At 51.2% G+C, this 19,130-nt stretch overlaps 1 protein-coding gene across 1 annotated transcript in view; it reads right to left on the bottom strand.

The window, feature by feature from the left end:
• The window catches only part of LOC139384635 (b(0,+)-type amino acid transporter 1-like), a 162,586-nt gene that overhangs the window by 18,937 nt on the left and 124,519 nt on the right, over positions 1-19,130 (bottom strand). Inside the window, exon 2 of the mRNA XM_071129450.1 lies at positions 2,177-2,360. Within this exon, the coding sequence (XP_070985551.1) occupies positions 2,177-2,360 (184 nt within the window). The remainder of the gene's footprint in view (positions 1-2,176; positions 2,361-19,130) is intronic.

Genomic DNA, 19,130 nt, shown 5'->3' on the forward strand with positions numbered 1-19,130 from the left:
CAGGTGAGTTCCTAACTAATCAATTAAGACCTAGACAACCAGGTGAGTCTTCAATAATCAATTAAGACCTAGAAAACCAGGTGAATTTGTAACTAATCAATTAAGACATAGGCAACCAGGTGAGTTCTTCACGAATCAATTAAGATCTAGAAAACCAGGTGAATTTGTAACTAATCAATTAAGACATAGGCAACCAGGTGAGTTCTTCACTAATAAATTAAGACCTAGAAAACCAGGTGAATTCCTAACTAATCTATTAAGACCTAGACAACCAGGTGAGTCTTAACTAATCAATTAAGACCTAGACAACCAGGTGAGTTCTTCACTAATCAATTAAGACCTAGACAACCAGGTGCGTTATTCACTAATCAATTAAGACATTGGCAACCAGGTGAGTTCTTCACTAATCAATTAAGACCTAGAAAACCAGGTGAATTCCTAACTAATCTATTAAGACCTAGACAACCAGGTGAGTCGTCACTAATCAATTAAGACATAGACAACCAGGTGAATTTGTAACTAATCAATTAAGACATAGGCAACCAGGGGAGTTCTTCACTAATCAATTAAGACCTAGACAACCAGGTGAGTTCATCACTAATCAATTAAGACCTAGACAACCAGGTGAATTTGTAACTAATCAATTAAGACATAGGCAACCAGATGAGTTCTTCACTAATCAATTAAGACCTAGAAAACCAGGTGAATTTGTAACTAATAAATTAAGACATAGGCAACCAGTTGAGTTCTTCACTAATCAATTAAGACCTAGACAACCAGGTGAGTTCTTCACTAATCAATTAAGACCTAGACAACCAGGTGAATTTGTAACTAATCAATCAAGAAATAGGCAACCAGGTTAGTTCTTCACTAATCAATTAAGACCTAGAAAACCAGGTGAATTTGTAACTAATCAATTAAGACATAGGCAACCAGGTGAGTTCTTCACTAATCAATTAAGACCTAGAAAACCAGGTGAATTCCTAACTAATCTATTAAGACCTAGACAACCAGGTGAGTCGTCACTAATCAATTAAGACCTAGACAACCAGGTGCATTTGTAACTAATCAATTAAGACATAGGCAACCAGGTGAGTTCTTCACTAATCAATTAAGACCTAGACAACCAGGTGAGTTCTTCACTAATCAATTAAGACCTAGACAACCAGGTGAGTTCCTAACTAATATATTAAGACCTAGACAACCAGGGGAGTTAGTAACTAATCAAATAAGACTTAGACAACCAGGGGAGTTCTTAACTAGTCAAATAAGAGTTACTAACTAATCAATCAGGAGATGAATTCTATCCTAGACTCATCATAAGTCATCAGGGTTCATGTTGTGAGAGGAATTCCCTCCTAGCCTCTTATAACTCAGCAGGGTTCATGTTGGTTGCACTATGTCCATGTTTCTGTTTACTGGTTTGAGGGGATTGAACACACTGACACAATCCTTCTCACAGTCAGGATGCCTCCCAAATGGCACCCTATTCCCTATTATATAGTGCACTACTTTAGACCAGAGCCCTATGGCACCCCATTGCCTTTATAGTGCACTACTTTAGACCAGGGCCCTATGGCACCCTATTCCCTATATAGTGCACTACTTTAGACCAGGGCCCTATGGGGTAGTAGGACCACGACCCATAGGGTTAGGGTGCCATCTGGGATGCAGCTCCAGCCCTTCTCACATGGGGCCCTTCTCACACGGGGCCTTCTCAGATAGAGCTCTTCTCACACGGAGCCCTTCTCACACGGGGCCCTTCTCACACGGAGCCTTCTCACACGGGGCTCTTCTCACACGGAGCCCTTCTCACATAGACTCCTTCACCCACAGAGCCCTTCTCACACGGAGCCCTTCTCACACGGGGCCCTACTCACACGGGGCCCTTCTCACACGGAGCCCTTCTCACTTGGTCATTCCTGATTTAGGAGTTTCCTATCATTCTTTCCGACCACTAGTGACTGGTTAGATATTACCTAGGACAGGGTTAGTCAGGTAATCTATCTCAGTTTATGGTCTGTCTGTCTGTCTGTCTGTCTGTCTGTCTGTCTGTCTGTCTGTCTGTCTGTATGTCTGTATGTCTTTCTTTCTTTCTTTCTTTCTTTCTTTCTTTCTTTCTTTCTTTCTTTCTTTCTCCTCACCCAATGTAGCCTGTGTGTGTGTGTGTCCTCACCCAGTGTAGCTAGCACCCCGCAGGCGGCCCAGACACACAGACAAGGTCCTACGGCTCCCGTTTCCAGCAGCACTGCCTTAGGGGAGACGAAGATACCGGAGCCGATCATGGTTCCTACGATCAGACAGATCCCACTCAAAAGGCCCACCTGCAGAGAGAGACAGGAAGTGGTTATGACAACTTCCTGTGAGGGTGATACAGGCGGTAGAACCAGCGATTAAACCCCCGTCTCCTGTTGGGAAGCTTTGTGTATGTGAATGTTTTAACACTCAACCATGTGTCTTAATGTGAACATTGTTTTATATGTAAGGAAAGGGAAACCTAGTCAGGGGATACCTAGTCAGGGGATACCTAGTCAGGGGATACCTAGTCAGGGGGTACCTAGTCAGTTGGGGAAAGGGAAAGGGGGATACCTAGTCAGGGGATACCTAGTCAGTTGGGGAAAGGGGGATACCTACTCAGTTGGGGAAATGGGGATACCTAGTCAGTTGGGGAAAGGGGATACCTACTCAGTTGGGGAAAGGGAAAGGGGGATACCTAGTCAGGTGGGGAAAGGGAAAGGGGGATACCTAGTCAGTTGGGGAAAGGGGGATACCTACTCAGTTGGGGAAATGGGGATACCTAGTCAGTTGGGGAAAGGGGATACCTAGTCAGTTGGGGAAAGGGGATACCTACTCAGTTGGGGAAAGGGGATATCTAGTCAGTTGGGGAAAGGGGATACCTAGTCAGTTGGGGAAAGGGGATACCTACTCAGTTGGGGAAAGGGGATACCTAGTCAGTTGGGGAAAGGGGATACCTAGTCAGTTGGGGAAAGGGGAATACCTACTCAGTTGGGGAAAGGGGATACCTAGTCAGTTGGGGAAAGGGAAAGGGGATACCTAGTCAGTAGCGGAAAGGGGATACCTACTCAGTTGGGGAAAGGGAAAGGGGATACCTAGTCAGTTGGGGAAAGGGGGATACCTACTCAGTTGGGGAAAGGGAAAGGGGGATACCTAGTCAGTTGGGGAAAGGGAAAGGGGGTACCTACTCAGTTGGGGAAAGGGAAAGGGGGATACCTACTCAGTTGGGGAAAGGGGATACCTACTCAGTTGGGGAAAGGGGATACCTACTCAGTTGGGGAAAGGGGAAACCTAGTCAGTTGGGGAAAGGGGGATACCCAGTCAGTTGGGGAAAGGAAAGGGGGATACCTACTCAGTTGGGGAAAGGGAAAGGGGGATACCTACTCAGTTGGGGAAAGGGGGATACCTAGTCAGTTGGGGAATGGGGGATACCTAGTCAGTTGGGGAAAGGGGGATACCTAGTCAGTTGGGGAAAGGGGATACCTACTCAGTTGTGGAAAGGGGATACCTACTCAGTTGTTGAAAGGGGATACCTACTCAGTTGGGGAAAGAGGATACCTAGTCAGTTGGGGAAAGGGGGATACCTAGTCAGTTGGGGAAAGGGGGATACCTACTCAGTTGGGGAAAGGGAAAGGGGGTACCTACTCAGTTGGGGAAAGGGAAAGGGGATACCTAGTCAGTTGGGGAAAGGGGGATACCTACTCAGTTGGGGAAAGGGGGATACCTAGTCAGTTGGGGAAAGGGGAATACCTACTCAGTTGGGGAAAAGGAAAGGGGGATACCTAGTCAGTTGGGGAAAGGGGGATACCTAGTCAGTTGGGGAAAGGGAAAGGGGGTACCTACTCAGTTGGGGAAAGGGAAAGGGGATACCTAGTCAGTTGGGGAAGGGGAAAGGGGGATACCTAGTCAGTTGGGGAAAGGGGGATACCTACTCAGTTGGGGAAAGGGGGATACCTAGTCAGTTGGGGAAAGGGGGATACCTAGTCAGTTGGGGAAAGGGGAATACCTATTCAGTTGGGGAAAAGGAAAGGGGGATACCTAGTCAGTTGGGGAAAGGGGGATACCTAGTCAGTTGGGGAAAGGGAAAGGGGGTACCTACTCAGTTGGGGAAAGGGAAAGGGGATACCTAGTCAGTTGGGGAAGGGGAAAGGGGGATACCTAGTCAGTTGGGGAAAGGGGGATACCTACTCAGTTGGGGAAAGGGGGATACCTAGTCAGTTGGGGAAAGGGAAAGGGGGTACCTACTCAGTTGGGGAAAGGGAAAGGGGATACCTAGTCAGTTGGGGAAGGGGAAAGGGGGATACCTAGTCAGTTGGGGAAAGGGGGATACCTACTCAGTTGGGGAAAGGGGGATACCTACTCAGTTGGGGAAAGGGAAAGGGGGATACCTAGTCAGTTGGGGAAGGGGAAAGGGGGATACCTAGTCAGTTGGGAAAGGGGGATACCTACTCAGTTGGGGAAAGGGAAAGGGGGATACCTACTCAGTTGGGGAAAGGGGATACCTAGTCAGTTGGGGAAAGGGGATACCTAGTCAGTTGGGGAAAGGGGATACCTAGTCAGTTGGGGAAAGGGGATACCTAGTCAGTTGGGGAAAGGGGGATACCTAGTCAGTTGGGGAAAGGGGATACCTAGTCAGTTGGGGAAAGGAGATACCTACTCAGTTGGGAAAAGGGGATACCTACTCAGTAGCGGAAAGGGGATACCTAGTCAGTTGGGGAAAGGGGATACCTAGTCAGTTGGGGAAAGGGGATACCTAGTCAGTTGGGGAAAGGGGATACCTACTCAGTTGGGGAAAGGGGATACCTACTCAGATGGGGAAAGGGGATACCGAGTCAGTTGGGGAAAGGGGATACCTAGTCAGTTGGGGAAAGGGGGTACCTAGTCAGTTGGGGAAAGGGGGATACCTAGTCAGTTGGGGGAAGGGAAAGGGGGATACCTAGTCAGTTGGGGAAGAGGAAAGGGGGATACCTAGTCAGTTGGGGAAAGGGGATACCTAGTCAGTTGGGGAAAGGGGATACCTAGTCAGGGGGTACCTAGTCAGTTGGGGAAAGGGAAAGGGGGATACCTAGTCAGGGGATACCTAGTCAGTTGGGGAAAGGGGGATACCTACTCAGTTGGGGAAATGGGGATACCTAGTCAGTTGGGGAAAGGGGATACCTACTCAGTTGGGGAAAGGGGATATCTAGTCAGTTGGGGAAAGGGGATACCTAGTCAGTTGGGGAAAGGGGATACCTACTCAGTTGGGGAAAGGGGATACCTAGTCAGTTGGGGAAAGGGGATACCTAGTCAGTTGGGGAAAGGGGGATACCTAGTCAGTTGGGGAAAGGGGATACCTACTCAGTTGGGGAAAGGGGATACCTACTCAGTTGGGGAAAGGGGATACCTACTCAGATGGGGAAAGGGGATACCGAGTCAGTTGGGGAAAGGGGATACCTAGTCAGTTGGGGAAAGGGGGTACCTAGTCAGTTGGGGAAAGGGGGATACCTAGTCAGTTGGGGGAAGGAAAGGGGGATACCTAGTCAGTTGGGGAAGAGGAAAGGGGGATACCTAGTCAGTTGGGGAAAGGGGATACCTAGTCAGTTGGGGAAAGGGGATACCTACTCAATGGTTGAAAGGGGATACCTACTCAGTTGGGGAAAGGGGATACCTAGTCAGTTGGGGAAAGGGGGATACCTAGTCAGTTGGGGAAAGGGGGATACCCAGTCAGTTGGGGAAAGGAAAGGGGGATACCTACTCAGTTGGGGAAAGGGAAAGGGGGATACCTACTCAGTTGGGGAAAGGGGGATACCTAGTCAGTTGGGGAATGGGGGATACCTAGTCAGTTGGGGAAAGGGGGATACCTAGTCAGTTGGGGAAAGGGGATACCTACTCAGTTGTGGAAAGGGGATACCTACTCAGTTGGGGAAAGGGGATACCTACTCAGTTGTTGAAAGGGGATACCTACTCAGTTGGGGAAAGGGGATACCTAGTCAGTTGGGGAAAGGGAAAGGGGGTACCTACTCAGTTGGGGAAAGGGAAAGGGGGATACCTACTCAGTTGGGGAAAGGGGATACCTACTCAGTTGGGGAAAGGGGATACCTACTCAGTTGGGGAAAGGGGAAACCTAGTCAGTTGGGGAAAGGGGGATACCCAGTCAGTTGGGGAAAGGAAAGGGGGATACCTACTCAGTTGGGGAAAGGGAAAGGGGGATACCTACTCAGTTGGGGAAAGGGGGATACCTAGTCAGTTGGGGAATGGGGGATACCTAGTCAGTTGGGGAAAGGGGGATACCTAGTCAGTTGGGGAAAGGGGATACCTACTCAGTTGTGGAAAGGGGATACCTACTCAGTTGTTGAAAGGGGATACCTACTCAGTTGGGGAAAGAGGATACCTAGTCAGTTGGGGAAAGGGGGATACCTAGTCAGTTGGGGAAAGGGGGATACCCAGTCAGTTGGGGAAAGGGAAAGGGGGATACCTAGTCAGTTGGGGAAAGGGAAAGGGGGATACCTAGTCAGTTGGGGAAAGGGGGATACCTACTCAGTTGGGGAAAGGGAAAGGGGGTACCTACTCAGTTGGGGAAAGGGAAAGGGGATACCTAGTCAGTTGGGGAAAGGGGGATACCTACTCAGTTGGGGAAAGGGGGATACCTAGTCAGTTGGGGAAAGGGGAATACCTACTCAGTTGGGGAAAAGGAAAGGGGGATACCTAGTCAGTTGGGGAAAGGGGGATACCTAGTCAGTTGGGGAAAGGGAAAGGGGGTACCTACTCAGTTGGGGAAAGGGAAAGGGGATACCTAGTCAGTTGGGGAAGGGGAAAGGGGGATACCTAGTCAGTTGGGGAAAGGGGGATACCTACTCAGTTGGGGAAAGGGGGATACCTAGTCAGTTGGGGAAAGGGGGATACCTAGTCAGTTGGGGAAAGGGGAATACCTATTCAGTTGGGGAAAAGGAAAGGGGGATACCTAGTCAGTTGGGGAAAGGGGGATACCTAGTCAGTTGGGGAAAGGGAAAGGGGGTACCTACTCAGTTGGGGAAAGGGAAAGGGGATACCTAGTCAGTTGGGGAAGGGGAAAGGGGGATACCTAGTCAGTTGGGGAAAGGGGGATACCTACTCAGTTGGGGAAAGGGGGATACCTAGTCAGTTGGGGAAAGGGAAAGGGGGTACCTACTCAGTTGGGGAAAGGGAAAGGGGATACCTAGTCAGTTGGGGAAGGGGAAAGGGGGATACCTAGTCAGTTGGGGAAAGGGGGATACCTACTCAGTTGGGGAAAGGGGGATACCTACTCAGTTGGGGAAAGGGAAAGGGGGATACCTAGTCAGTTGGGGAAGGGGAAAGGGGGATACCTAGTCAGTTGGGAAAGGGGGATACCTACTCAGTTGGGGAAAGGGAAAGGGGGATACCTACTCAGTTGGGGAAAGGGGATACCTAGTCAGTTGGGGAAAGGGGATACCTAGTCAGTTGGGGAAAGGGGATACCTAGTCAGTTGGGGAAAGGGGATACCTAGTCAGTTGGGGAAAGGGGGATACCTAGTCAGTTGGGGAAAGGGGATACCTAGTCAGTTGGGGAAAGGAGATACCTACTCAGTTGGGAAAAGGGGATACCTACTCAGTAGCGGAAAGGGGATACCTAGTCAGTTGGGGAAAGGGGATACCTAGTCAGTTGGGGAAAGGGGATACCTAGTCAGTTGGGGAAAGGGGATACCTACTCAGTTGGGGAAAGGGGATACCTACTCAGATGGGGAAAGGGGATACCGAGTCAGTTGGGGAAAGGGGATACCTAGTCAGTTGGGGAAAGGGGGTACCTAGTCAGTTGGGGAAAGGGGGATACCTAGTCAGTTGGGGGAAGGGAAAGGGGGATACCTAGTCAGTTGGGGAAGAGGAAAGGGGGATACCTAGTCAGTTGGGGAAAGGGGATACCTAGTCAGTTGGGGAAAGGGGATACCTAGTCAGGGGGTACCTAGTCAGTTGGGGAAAGGGAAAGGGGGATACCTAGTCAGGGGATACCTAGTCAGTTGGGGAAAGGGGGATACCTACTCAGTTGGGGAAATGGGGATACCTAGTCAGTTGGGGAAAGGGGATACCTAGTCAGTTGGGGAAAGGGGATACCTACTCAGTTGGGGAAAGGGGATATCTAGTCAGTTGGGGAAAGGGGATACCTAGTCAGTTGGGGAAAGGGGATACCTACTCAGTTGGGGAAAGGGGATACCTAGTCAGTTGGGGAAAGGGGATACCTAGTCAGTTGGGGAAAGGGGGATACCTAGTCAGTTGGGGAAAGGGGATACCTACTCAGTTGGGGAAAGGGGATACCTACTCAGTTGGGGAAAGGGGATACCTACTCAGATGGGGAAAGGGGATACCGAGTCAGTTGGGGAAAGGGGATACCTAGTCAGTTGGGGAAAGGGGGTACCTAGTCAGTTGGGGAAAGGGGGATACCTAGTCAGTTGGGGGAAGGAAAGGGGGATACCTAGTCAGTTGGGGAAGAGGAAAGGGGGATACCTAGTCAGTTGGGGAAAGGGGATACCTAGTCAGTTGGGGAAAGGGGATACCTACTCAGTTGTTGAAAGGGGATACCTACTCAGTTGGGGAAAGGGGATACCTAGTCAGTTGGGGAAAGGGGGATACCTAGTCAGTTGGGGAAAGGGGGATACCCAGTCAGTTGGGGAAAGGAAAGGGGGATACCTACTCAGTTGGGGAAAGGGAAAGGGGGATACCTACTCAGTTGGGGAAAGGGGGATACCTAGTCAGTTGGGGAATGGGGGATACCTAGTCAGTTGGGGAAAGGGGGATACCTAGTCAGTTGGGGAAAGGGGATACCTACTCAGTTGTGGAAAGGGGATACCTACTCAGTTGGGGAAAGGGGATACCTACTCAGTTGTTGAAAGGGGATACCTACTCAGTTGGGGAAAGGGGATACCTAGTCAGTTGGGGAAAGGGGGATACCTAGTCAGTTGGGGAAAGGGGGATACCCAGTCATTTGGGGAAAGGGAAAGGGGGATACCTAGTCAGTTGGGGAAAGGGAAAGGGGGATACCTAGTCAGTTGGGGAAAGGGGGATACCTACTCAGTTGGGGAAAAGGAAAGGGGGATACCTAGTCAGTTGGGGAAAGGGGGATACCTACTCAGTTGGGGAAAAGGAAAGGGGGATACCTAGTCAGTTGGGGAAAGGGGGATACCTACTCAGTTGGGGAAAAGGAAAGGGGGATCCCTAGTCATTTGGGGAAAGGGGGATACCCAGTCAGTTGGGGAAAGGGAAAGGGGGTACCTACTCAGTTGGGGAAAGGGAAAGGGGATACCTAGTCAGTTGGGGAAAGGGGGATACCTACTCAGTTGGGGAAAGGGGGATACCTAGTCAGTTGGGGAAAGGGGAATACCTACTCAGTTGGGGAAAAGGAAAGGGGGATACCTAGTCAGTTGGGGAAAGGGGGATACCTAGTCAGTTGGGGAAAGGGAAAGGGGGATACCTAGTCAGTTGGGGAAGGGGAAAGGGGGATACCTAGTCAGTTGGGGAAAGGGGGATACCTACTCAGTTGGGGAAAGGGAAAGGGGGATACCTACTCAGTTGGGGAAAGGGGATACCTAGTCAGTTGGGGAAAGGGGATACCTAGTCAGTTGGGGAAAGGGGATACCTAGTCAGTTGGGGAAAGGGGGATACCTAGTCAGTTGGGGAAAGGGGATACCTAGTCAGTTGGGGAAAGGAGATACCTACTCAGTTGGGAAAAGGGGATACCTACTCAGTAGCGGAAAGGGGATACCTAGTCAGTTGAGGAAAGGGGATACCATGTCAGTTGGGGAAAGGGGATACCTAGTCAGTTGGGGAAAGGGGGTACCTAGTCAGTTGGGGAAAGGGGGATACCTAGTCAGTTGGGGGAAGGGAAAGGGGGATACCTAGTCAGTTGGGGAAGAGGAAAGGGGGATACCTAGTCAGTTGGGGAAAGGGGATACCTAGTCAGTTGGGGAAAGGGGGATACCTAGTCAGTTGTGGAAAGGGAAAGGGGGATACCTAGTCAGTTGGGGAAAGGGGATACCTAGTCAGTTGGGGAAAGGGGATACCTAGTCAGTTGGGGAAAGGGAAAGGGGGATACCTAGTCAGTTGGGGAAAGGGGGATACCTACTCAGTTGGGGAAAGTGAAAGAGGGATACCTAGTCAGTTGGGGAAAGGGGGATACCTAGTCAGTTGGGGAAAGGGGGATACCTACTCAGTTGGGGAAAGGGAAGGGGGATACCTAGTAAGTTGGGGAAAGGGAAAGGGGGATACCTAGTCAGTTGGGGAAAGGGAAAGGGGGATACCTACTCAGTAGCGGAAAGGGGATACCTAGTCAGTTGGGGAAAGGGGATACCTAGTCAGTTGGGGAAAGGGGATACCTAGTCAGTTGGGGAAAGGGGATACCTACTCAGTTGGGGAAAGGGGATACCTACTCAGATGGGGAAAGGGGATACCGAGTCAATTGGGGAAAGGGGATACCTAGTCAGTTGGGGAAAGGGGGTACCTAGTCAGTTGGGGAAAGGGGGATACCTAGTCAGTTGGGGGAAGGGAAAGGGGGATACCTAGTCAGTTGGGGAAGAGGAAAGGGGGATACCTAGTCAGTTGGGGAAAGGGGATACCTAGTCAGTTGGGGAAAGGGGATACCTAGTCAGGGGGTACCTAGTCAGTTGGGGAAAGGGAAAGGGGGATACCTAGTCAGGGGATACCTAGTCAGTTGGGGAAAGGGGGATACCTACTCAGTTGGGGAAATGGGGATACCTAGTCAGTTGGGGAAAGGGGATACCTAGTCAGTTGGGGAAAGGGGATACCTACTCAGTTGGGGAAAGGGGATATCTAGTCAGTTGGGGAAAGGGGATACCTAGTCAGTTGGGGAAAGGGGATACCTACTCAGTTGGGGAAAGGGGATACCTAGTCAGTTGGGGAAAGGGGATACCTAGTCAGTTGGGGAAAGGGGATACCTAGTCAGTTGGGGAAAGGGGATACCTAGTCAGTTGGGGAAAGGGGGATACCTAGTCAGTTGGGGAAAGGGGATACCTACTCAGTTGGGGAAAGGGGATACCTACTCAGTTGGGGAAAGGGGATACCTACTCAGATGGGGAAAGGGGATACCGAGTCAGTTGGGGAAAGGGGATACCTAGTCAGTTGGGGAAAGGGGGTACCTAGTCAGTTGGGGAAAGGGGGATACCTAGTCAGTTGGGGGAAGGAAAGGGGGATACCTAGTCAGTTGGGGAAGAGGAAAGGGGGATACCTAGTCAGTTGGGGAAAGGGGATACCTAGTCAGTTGGGGAAAGGGGATACCTACTCAGTTGTTGAAAGGGGATACCTACTCAGTTGGGGAAAGGGGATACCTAGTCAGTTGGGGAAAGGGGGATACCTAGTCAGTTGGGGAAAGGGGGATACCCAGTCAGTTGGGGAAAGGAAAGGGGGATACCTACTCAGTTGGGGAAAGGGAAAGGGGGATACCTACTCAGTTGGGGAAAGGGGGATACCTAGTCAGTTGGGGAATGGGGGATACCTAGTCAGTTGGGGAAAGGGGGATACCTAGTCAGTTGGGGAAAGGGGATACCTACTCAGTTGTGGAAAGGGGATACCTACTCAGTTGGGGAAAGGGGATACCTACTCAGTTGTTGAAAGGGGATACCTACTCAGTTGGGGAAAGGGGATACCTAGTCAGTTGGGGAAAGGGGGATACCTAGTCAGTTGGGGAAAGGGGGATACCCAGTCATTTGGGGAAAGGGAAAGGGGGATACCTAGTCAGTTGGGGAAAGGGAAAGGGGGATACCTAGTCAGTTGGGGAAAGGGGGATACCTACTCAGTTGGGGAAAAGGAAAGGGGGATACCTAGTCATTTGGGGAAAGGGGGATACCCAGTCAGTTGGGGAAAGGGAAAGGGGGTACCTACTCAGTTGGGGAAAGGGAAAGGGGATACCTAGTCAGTTGGGGAAAGGGGGATACCTACTCAGTTGGGGAAAGGGGGATACCTAGTCAGTTGGGGAAAGGGGAATACCTACTCAGTTGGGGAAAAGGAAAGGGGGATACCTAGTCAGTTGGGGAAAGGGGGATACCTAGTCAGTTGGGGAAAGGGAAAGGGGGATACCTAGTCAGTTGGGGAAGGGGAAAGGGGGATACCTAGTCAGTTGGGGAAAGGGGGATACCTACTCAGTTGGGGAAAGGGAAAGGGGGATACCTACTCAGTTGGGGAAAGGGGATACCTAGTCAGTTGGGGAAAGGGGATACCTAGTCAGTTGGGGAAAGGGGATACCTAGTCAGTTGGGGAAAGGGGATACCTAGTCAGTTGGGGAAAGGGGGATACCTAGTCAGTTGGGGAAAGGGGATACCTAGTCAGTTGGGGAAAGGAGATACCTACTCAGTTGGGAAAAGGGGATACCTACTCAGTAGCGGAAAGGGGATACCTAGTCAGTTGGGGAAAGGGGATACCGAGTCAGTTGGGGAAAGGGGATACCTAGTCAGTTGGGGAAAGGGGGTACCTAGTCAGTTGGGGAAAGGGGGATACCTAGTCAGTTGGGGGAAGGGAAAGGGGGATACCTAGTCAGTTGGGGAAGAGGAAAGGGGGATACCTAGTCAGTTGGGGAAAGGGGATACCTAGTCAGTTGGGGAAAGGGGGATACCTAGTCAGTTGTGGAAAGGGAAAGGGGGATACCTAGTCAGTTGGGGAAAGGGGATACCTAGTCAGTTGGGGAAAGTGGGGTACCTAGTCAGTTGGGGAAAGGGGATACCTAGTCAGTTGGGGAAAGGGAAAGGGGGATACCTAGTCAGTTGGGGAAAGGGGGATACCTACTCAGTTGGGGAAAGTGAAAGAGGGATACCTAGTCAGTTGGGGAAAGGGGGATACCTAGTCAGTTGGGGAAAGGGGGATACCTACTCAGTTGGGGAAAGGGAAGGGGGATACCTAGTCAGTTGGGGAAAGGGAAAGGGGGATACCTAGTCAGTTGGGGAAAGGGAAAGGGGGATACCTACTCAGTTGGGGAAAGGGAAAGGGGGATACCTACTCAGTTGGGGAAAGGGAAAGGGGGATACCTAGTCAGTTGGGGAAAGGGGGATACCTACTCAGTTGGGGAAAGGGGGTACCTACTCAGTTGGGGAAAGGGAAAGGGGGATACCTACTCAGTTGGGGAAAGGGGATACCTACTCAGTTGGGGAAAGGGGATACCTACTCAGTTGGGGAAAGGGGGATACCTAGTCAGTTGGGGAATGGGGGATACCTAGTCAGTTGGGGAAAAGGGGATACCTAGTCAGTTGGGGAAAGGGGATACCTACTCAGTTGTGGAAAGGGGATACCTACTCAGTTGGGGAAAGGGGATACCTACTCAGTTGTTGAAAGGGGATACCTACTCAGTTGGGGAAAGGGGATACCTAGTCAGTTGGGGAAAGGGGGATACCTAGTCAGTTGGGGAAAGGGGGATACCTACTCAGTTGGGGAAAAGGAAAGGGGGATACCTAGTCAGTTGGGGAAAGGGGGATACCTACTCAGTTGGGGAAAGGAAAGGGGGATACCTAGTCAGTTGGTGAAAGGGGGATACCCAGTCAGTTGGGGAAAGGGAAAGGGGGTACCTACTCAGTTGGGGAAAGGGAAAGGGGATACCTAGTCAGTTGGGGAAAGGGGGATACCTACTCAGTTGGGGAAAGGGGGATACCTAGTCAGTTGGGGAAAGGGAAATACCTACTCAGTTGGGGAAAAGGAAAGGGGGATACCTAGTCAGTTGGGGAAAGGGGGATACCTAGTCAGTTGGGGAAAGGGAAAGGGGGTACCTACTCAGTTGGGGAAAGGGAAAGGGGATACCTAGTCAGTTGGGGAAGGGGAAAGGGGGATACCTAGTCAGTTGGGGAAAGGGGGATACCTACTCAGTTGGGGAAAGGGGGATACCTAGTCAGTTGGGGAATGGGGGATACCTAGTCAGTTGGGGAAAGGGGGATACCTAGTCAGTTGGGGAAAGGGGATACCTACTCAGTTGTGGAAAGGGGATACCTACTCAGTTGGGGAAAGGGGATACCTACTCAGTTGTTGAAAGGGGATACCTACTCAGTTGGGGAAAGGGGATACCTAGTCAGTTGGGGAAAGGGGGATACCTAGTCAGTTGGGGAAAGGGGGATACCCAGTCAGTTGGGGAAAGGGAAAGGGGGATACCTAGTCAGTTGGGGAAAGGGAAAGGGGGATACCTAGTCAGTTGGGGAAAGGGGGATACCTACTCAGTTGGGGAAAAGGAAAGGGGGATACCTAGTCAGTTGGGGAAAGGGGGATACCTACTCAGTTGGGGAAAAGGAAAGGGGGATACCTAGTCAGTTGGGGAAAGGGGGATACCCAGTCAGTTGGGGAAAGGGAAAGGGGGTACCTACTCAGTTGGGGAAAGGGAAAGGGGATACCTAGTCAGTTGGGGAAAGGGGGATACCTACTCAGTTGGGGAAAGGGGGATACCTAGTCAGTTGGGGAAAGGGGAATACCTACTCAGTTGGGGAAAAGGAAAGGGGGATACCTAGTCAGTTGGGGAAAGGGGGATACCTAGTCAGTTGGGGAAAGGGAAAGGGGGTACCTACTCAGTTGGGGAAAGGGAAAGGGGATACCTAGTCAGTTGGGGAAGGGGAAAGGGGGATACCTAGTCAGTTGGGGAAAGGGGGATACCTACTCAGTTGGGGAAAGGGGGATACCTACTCAGTTGGGGAAAGGGAAAGGGGGATACCTAGTCAGTTGGGGAAGGGGAAAGGGGGATACCTAGTCAGTTGGGGAAAGGGGGATACCTACTCAGTTGGGGAAAGGGAAAGGGGGATACCTACTCAGTTGGGGAAAGGGGATACCTAGTCAGTTGGGGAAAGGGGATACCTAGTCAGTTGGGGAAAGGGGATACCTAGTCAGTTGGGGAAAGGGGATACCTAGTCAGTTGGGGAAAGGGGGATACCTAGTCAGTTGGGGAAAGGGGATACCTAGTCAGTTGGGGAAAGGAGATACCTACTCAGTTGGGAAAAGGGGATACCTACTCAGTAGCGGAAAGGGGATACCTAGTCAGTTGGGGAAAGGGGATACCTACTCAGTAGCGGAAAGGGGATACCTAGTCAGTTGGGGAAAGGGGATACCTAGTCAGTTGGGGAAAGGGGATACCTAGTCAGTTGGGGAAAGGGGATACCTAGTCAGTTGGGGAAAGGGGATACCTACTCAGTTGGGGAAAGGGGATACCTACTCAGATGGGGAAAGGGGATACCGAGTCAGTTGGGGAAAGGGGATACCTAGTCAGTTGGGGAAAGGGGGTACCTAGTCAGTTGGGGAAAGGGGGATACCTAGTCAGTTGGGGGAAGGGAAAGGGGGATACCTAGTCAGTTGGGGAAGAGGAAAGAGGGATACCTAGTCAGTTGGGGAAAGGGGATACCTAGTCAGTTGGGGAAAGGGGATACCTACTCAGTTGTTGAAAGGGGATACCTACTCAGTTGGGGAAAGGGGATACCTAGTCAGTTGGGGAAAGGGGGATACCTAGTCAGTTGGGGAAAGGGGGATACCCAGTCAGTTGGGGAAAGGAAAGGGGGATACCTACTCAGTTGGGGAAAGGGAAAGGGGGATACCTACTAAGTTGGGGAAAGGGGGATACCTAGTCAGTTGGGTAATGGGGGATACCTAGTCAGTTGCGGAAAGGGGGATACCTAGTCAGTTGGGGAAAGGGGATACCTACTCAGTTGTGGAAAGGGGATACCTACTCAGTTGGGGAAAGGGGATACCTACTCAGTTGTTGAAAGGGGATACCTACTCAGTTGGGGAAAGGGGATACCTAGTCAGTTGGGGAAAGGGCTATACCTAGTCAGTTGGGGAAAGGGGGATACCCAGTCAGTTGGGGAAAGGGAAAGGGGGATACCTAGTCAGTTGGGGAAAGGGAAAGGGGGATACCTAGTCAGTTGGTTGAAAGGGGGATACCTACTCAGTTGGGGAAAAGGAAAGGGGGATACCTAGTCAGTTGGGGAAAGGAGGATACCTACTCAGTTGGGGAAAAGGAAAGGGGGATACCTAGTCTGTTGGGGAAAGGGGGATACCCAGTCAGTTGGGGAAAGGGAAAGGGGGTACCTACTCAGTTGGGGAAAGGGAAAGGGGATACCTAGTCAGTTGGGGAAAGGGGGATACCTAGTCAGTTGGGGAAAGGGGAATACCTACTCAGTTGGGGAAAAGGAAAGGGGGATACCTAGTCAGTTGGGGAAAGGGGGATACCTAGTCAGTTGGGGAAAGGGAAAGGGGGTACCTACTCAGTTGGGGAAAGGGAAAGGGGATACCTAGTCAGTTGGGGAAGGGGAAAGGGGGATACCTAGTCAGTTGGGGAAAGGGGGATACCTACTCAGTTGGGGAAAGGGGGATACCTAGTCAGTTGGGGAAAGGGGATACCTAGTCAGTTGGGGAAAGGAGATACCTACTCATTTGGGAAAAGGGGATACCTACTCAGTAGCGGAAAGGGGATACCTAGTCAGTTGGGGAAAGGGGATACCTAGTCAGTTGGGGAAAGGGGATACCTAGTCAGTTGGGGAAAGGGGATACCTACTCAGTTGGGGAAAGGGGATACCTACTCAGATGGGGAAAGGGGATACCGAGTCAATTGGGGAAAGGGGATACCTAGTCAGTTGGGGAAAGGGGGTACCTAGTCAGTTGGGGAAAGGGGGATACCTAGTCAGTTGGGGGAAGGGAAAGGGGGATACCTAGTCAGTTGGGGAAGAGGAAAGGGGGATACCTAGTCAGTTGGGGAAAGGGGATACCTAGTCAGTTGGGGAAAGGGAAAGGGGGATACCTAGTCAGTTGGGGAAAGGGGGATACCTACTCAGTTGGGGAAAGTGAAAGAGGGATACCTAGTCAGTTGGGGAAAGGGGGATACCTACTCAGTTTGGGAAAGGGAAGGGGGATACCTAGTCAGTTGGGGAAAGGGAAAGGGGGATACCTACTCAGTTGGGGAAAGGGAAAGGGGGATACCTAGTCAGTTGGGGAAAGGGGATACCTAGTCAGTTGGGGAAAGGGGGATACCTAGTCAGTTGGGGAAAGGGGGATACCCAGTCAGTTGGGGAAAGGAAAGGGGGATACCTACTCAGTTGGGGAAAGGGAAAGGGGGATACCTACTAAGTTGGGGAAAGGGGGATACCTAGTCAGTTGGGGAATGGGGGATACCTAGTCAGTTGGGGAAAGGGGGATACCTAGTCAGTTGGGGAAAGGGGATACCTACTCAGTTGTGGAAAGGGGATACCTACTCAGTTGGGGAAAGGGGATACCTACTCAGTTGTTGAAAGGGGATACCTACTCAGTTGGGGAAAGGGGATACCTAGTCAGTTGGGGAAAGGGGGATACCTACTAAGTTGGGGAAAGGGGGATACCTAGTCAGTTGGGTAATGGGGGATACCTAGTCAGTTGCGGAAAGGGGGATACCTAGTCAGTTGGGGAAAGGGGATACCTACTCAGTTGTGGAAAGGGGATACCTACTCAGTTGGGGAAAGGGGATACCTACTCAGTTGTTGAAAGGGGATACCTACTCAGTTGGGGAAAGGGGATACCTAGTCAGTTGGGGAAAGGGCTATACCTAGTCAGTTGGGGAAAGGGGGATACCCAGTCAGTTGGGGAAAGGGAAAGGGGGATACCTAGTCAGTTGGGGAAAGGGAAAGGGGGATACCTAGTCAGTTGGTTGAAAGGGGGATACCTACTCAGTTGGGGAAGAGGAAAGAGGGATACCTAGTCAGTTGGGGAAAGGGGATACCTAGTCAGTTGGGGAAAGGGGATACCTACTCAGTTGTTGAAAGGGGATACCTACTCAGTTGGGGAAAGGGGATACCTAGTCAGTTGGGGAAAGGGGGATACCTAGTCAGTTGGGGAAAGGGGGATACCCAGTCAGTTGGGGAAAGGAAAGGGGGATACCTACTCAGTTGGGGAAAGGGAAAGGGGGATACCTACTAAGTTGGGGAAAGGGGGATACCTAGTCAGTTGGGTAATGGGGGATACCTAGTCAGTTGCGGAAAGGGGGATACCTAGTCAGTTGGGGAAAGGGGATACCTACTCAGTTGTGGAAAGGGGATACCTACTCAGTTGGGGAAAGGGGATACCTACTCAGTTGTTGAAAGGGGATACCTACTCAGTTGGGGAAAGGGGATACCTAGTCAGTTGGGGAAAGGGCTATACCTAGTCAGTTGGGGAAAGGGGGATACCCAGTCAGTTGGGGAAAGGGAAAGGGGGATACCTAGTCAGTTGGGGAAAGGGAAAGGGGGATACCTAGTCAGTTGGTTGAAAGGGGGATACCTACTCAGTTGGGGAAAAGGAAAGGGGGAAACCTAGTCAGTTGGGGAAAGGAGGATACCTACTCAGTTGGGGAAAAGGAAAGGGGGATACCTAGTCAGTTGGGGAAAGGGGGATACCCAGTCAGTTGGGGAAAGGGAAAGGGGGTACCTACTCAGTTGGGGAAAGGGAAAGGGGATACCTAGTCAGTTGGGGAAAGGGGGATACCTAGTCAGTTGGGGAAAGGGGAATACCTACTCAGTTGGGGAAAAGGAAAGGGGGATACCTAGTCAGTTGGGGAAAGGGGGATACCTAGTCAGTTGGGGAAAGGGAAAGGGGGTACCTACTCAGTTGGGGAAAGGGAAAGGGGATACCTAGTCAGTTGGGGAAGGGGAAAGGGGGATACCTAGTCAGTTGGGGAAAGGGGGATACCTACTCAGTTGGGGAAAGGGGGATACCTACTCAGTTGGGGAAAGGGAAAGGGGGATACCTAGTCAGTTGGGGAAGGGGAAAGGGGGATACCTAGTCAGTTGGGGAAAGGGGGATACCTACTCAGTTGGGGAAAAGGAAAGGGGGATACCTAGTCAGTTGGGGAAAGGGGGATACCTAGTCAGTTGGGGAAAGGGAAAGGGGGTACCTACTCAGTTGGGGAAAGGGAAAGGGGATACCTAGTCAGTTGGGGAAGGGGAAAGGGGGATACCTAGTCAGTTGGGGAAAGGGGGATACCTACTCAGTTGGGGAAAGGGGGATACCTAGTCAGTTGGGGAAAGGGGATACCTAGTCAGTTGGGGAAAGGAGATACCTACTCATTTGGGAAAAGGGGATACCTACTCAGTAGCGGAAAGGGGATACCTAGTCAGTTGGGGAAAGGGGATACCTAGTCAGTTGGGGAAAGGGGATACCTAGTCAGTTGGGGAAAGGGGA

This window comes from Oncorhynchus clarkii, chromosome 26, assembly GCF_045791955.1.
Source record: "Oncorhynchus clarkii lewisi isolate Uvic-CL-2024 chromosome 26, UVic_Ocla_1.0, whole genome shotgun sequence".
Taxonomy (NCBI): domain Eukaryota; kingdom Metazoa; phylum Chordata; class Actinopteri; order Salmoniformes; family Salmonidae; genus Oncorhynchus; species Oncorhynchus clarkii.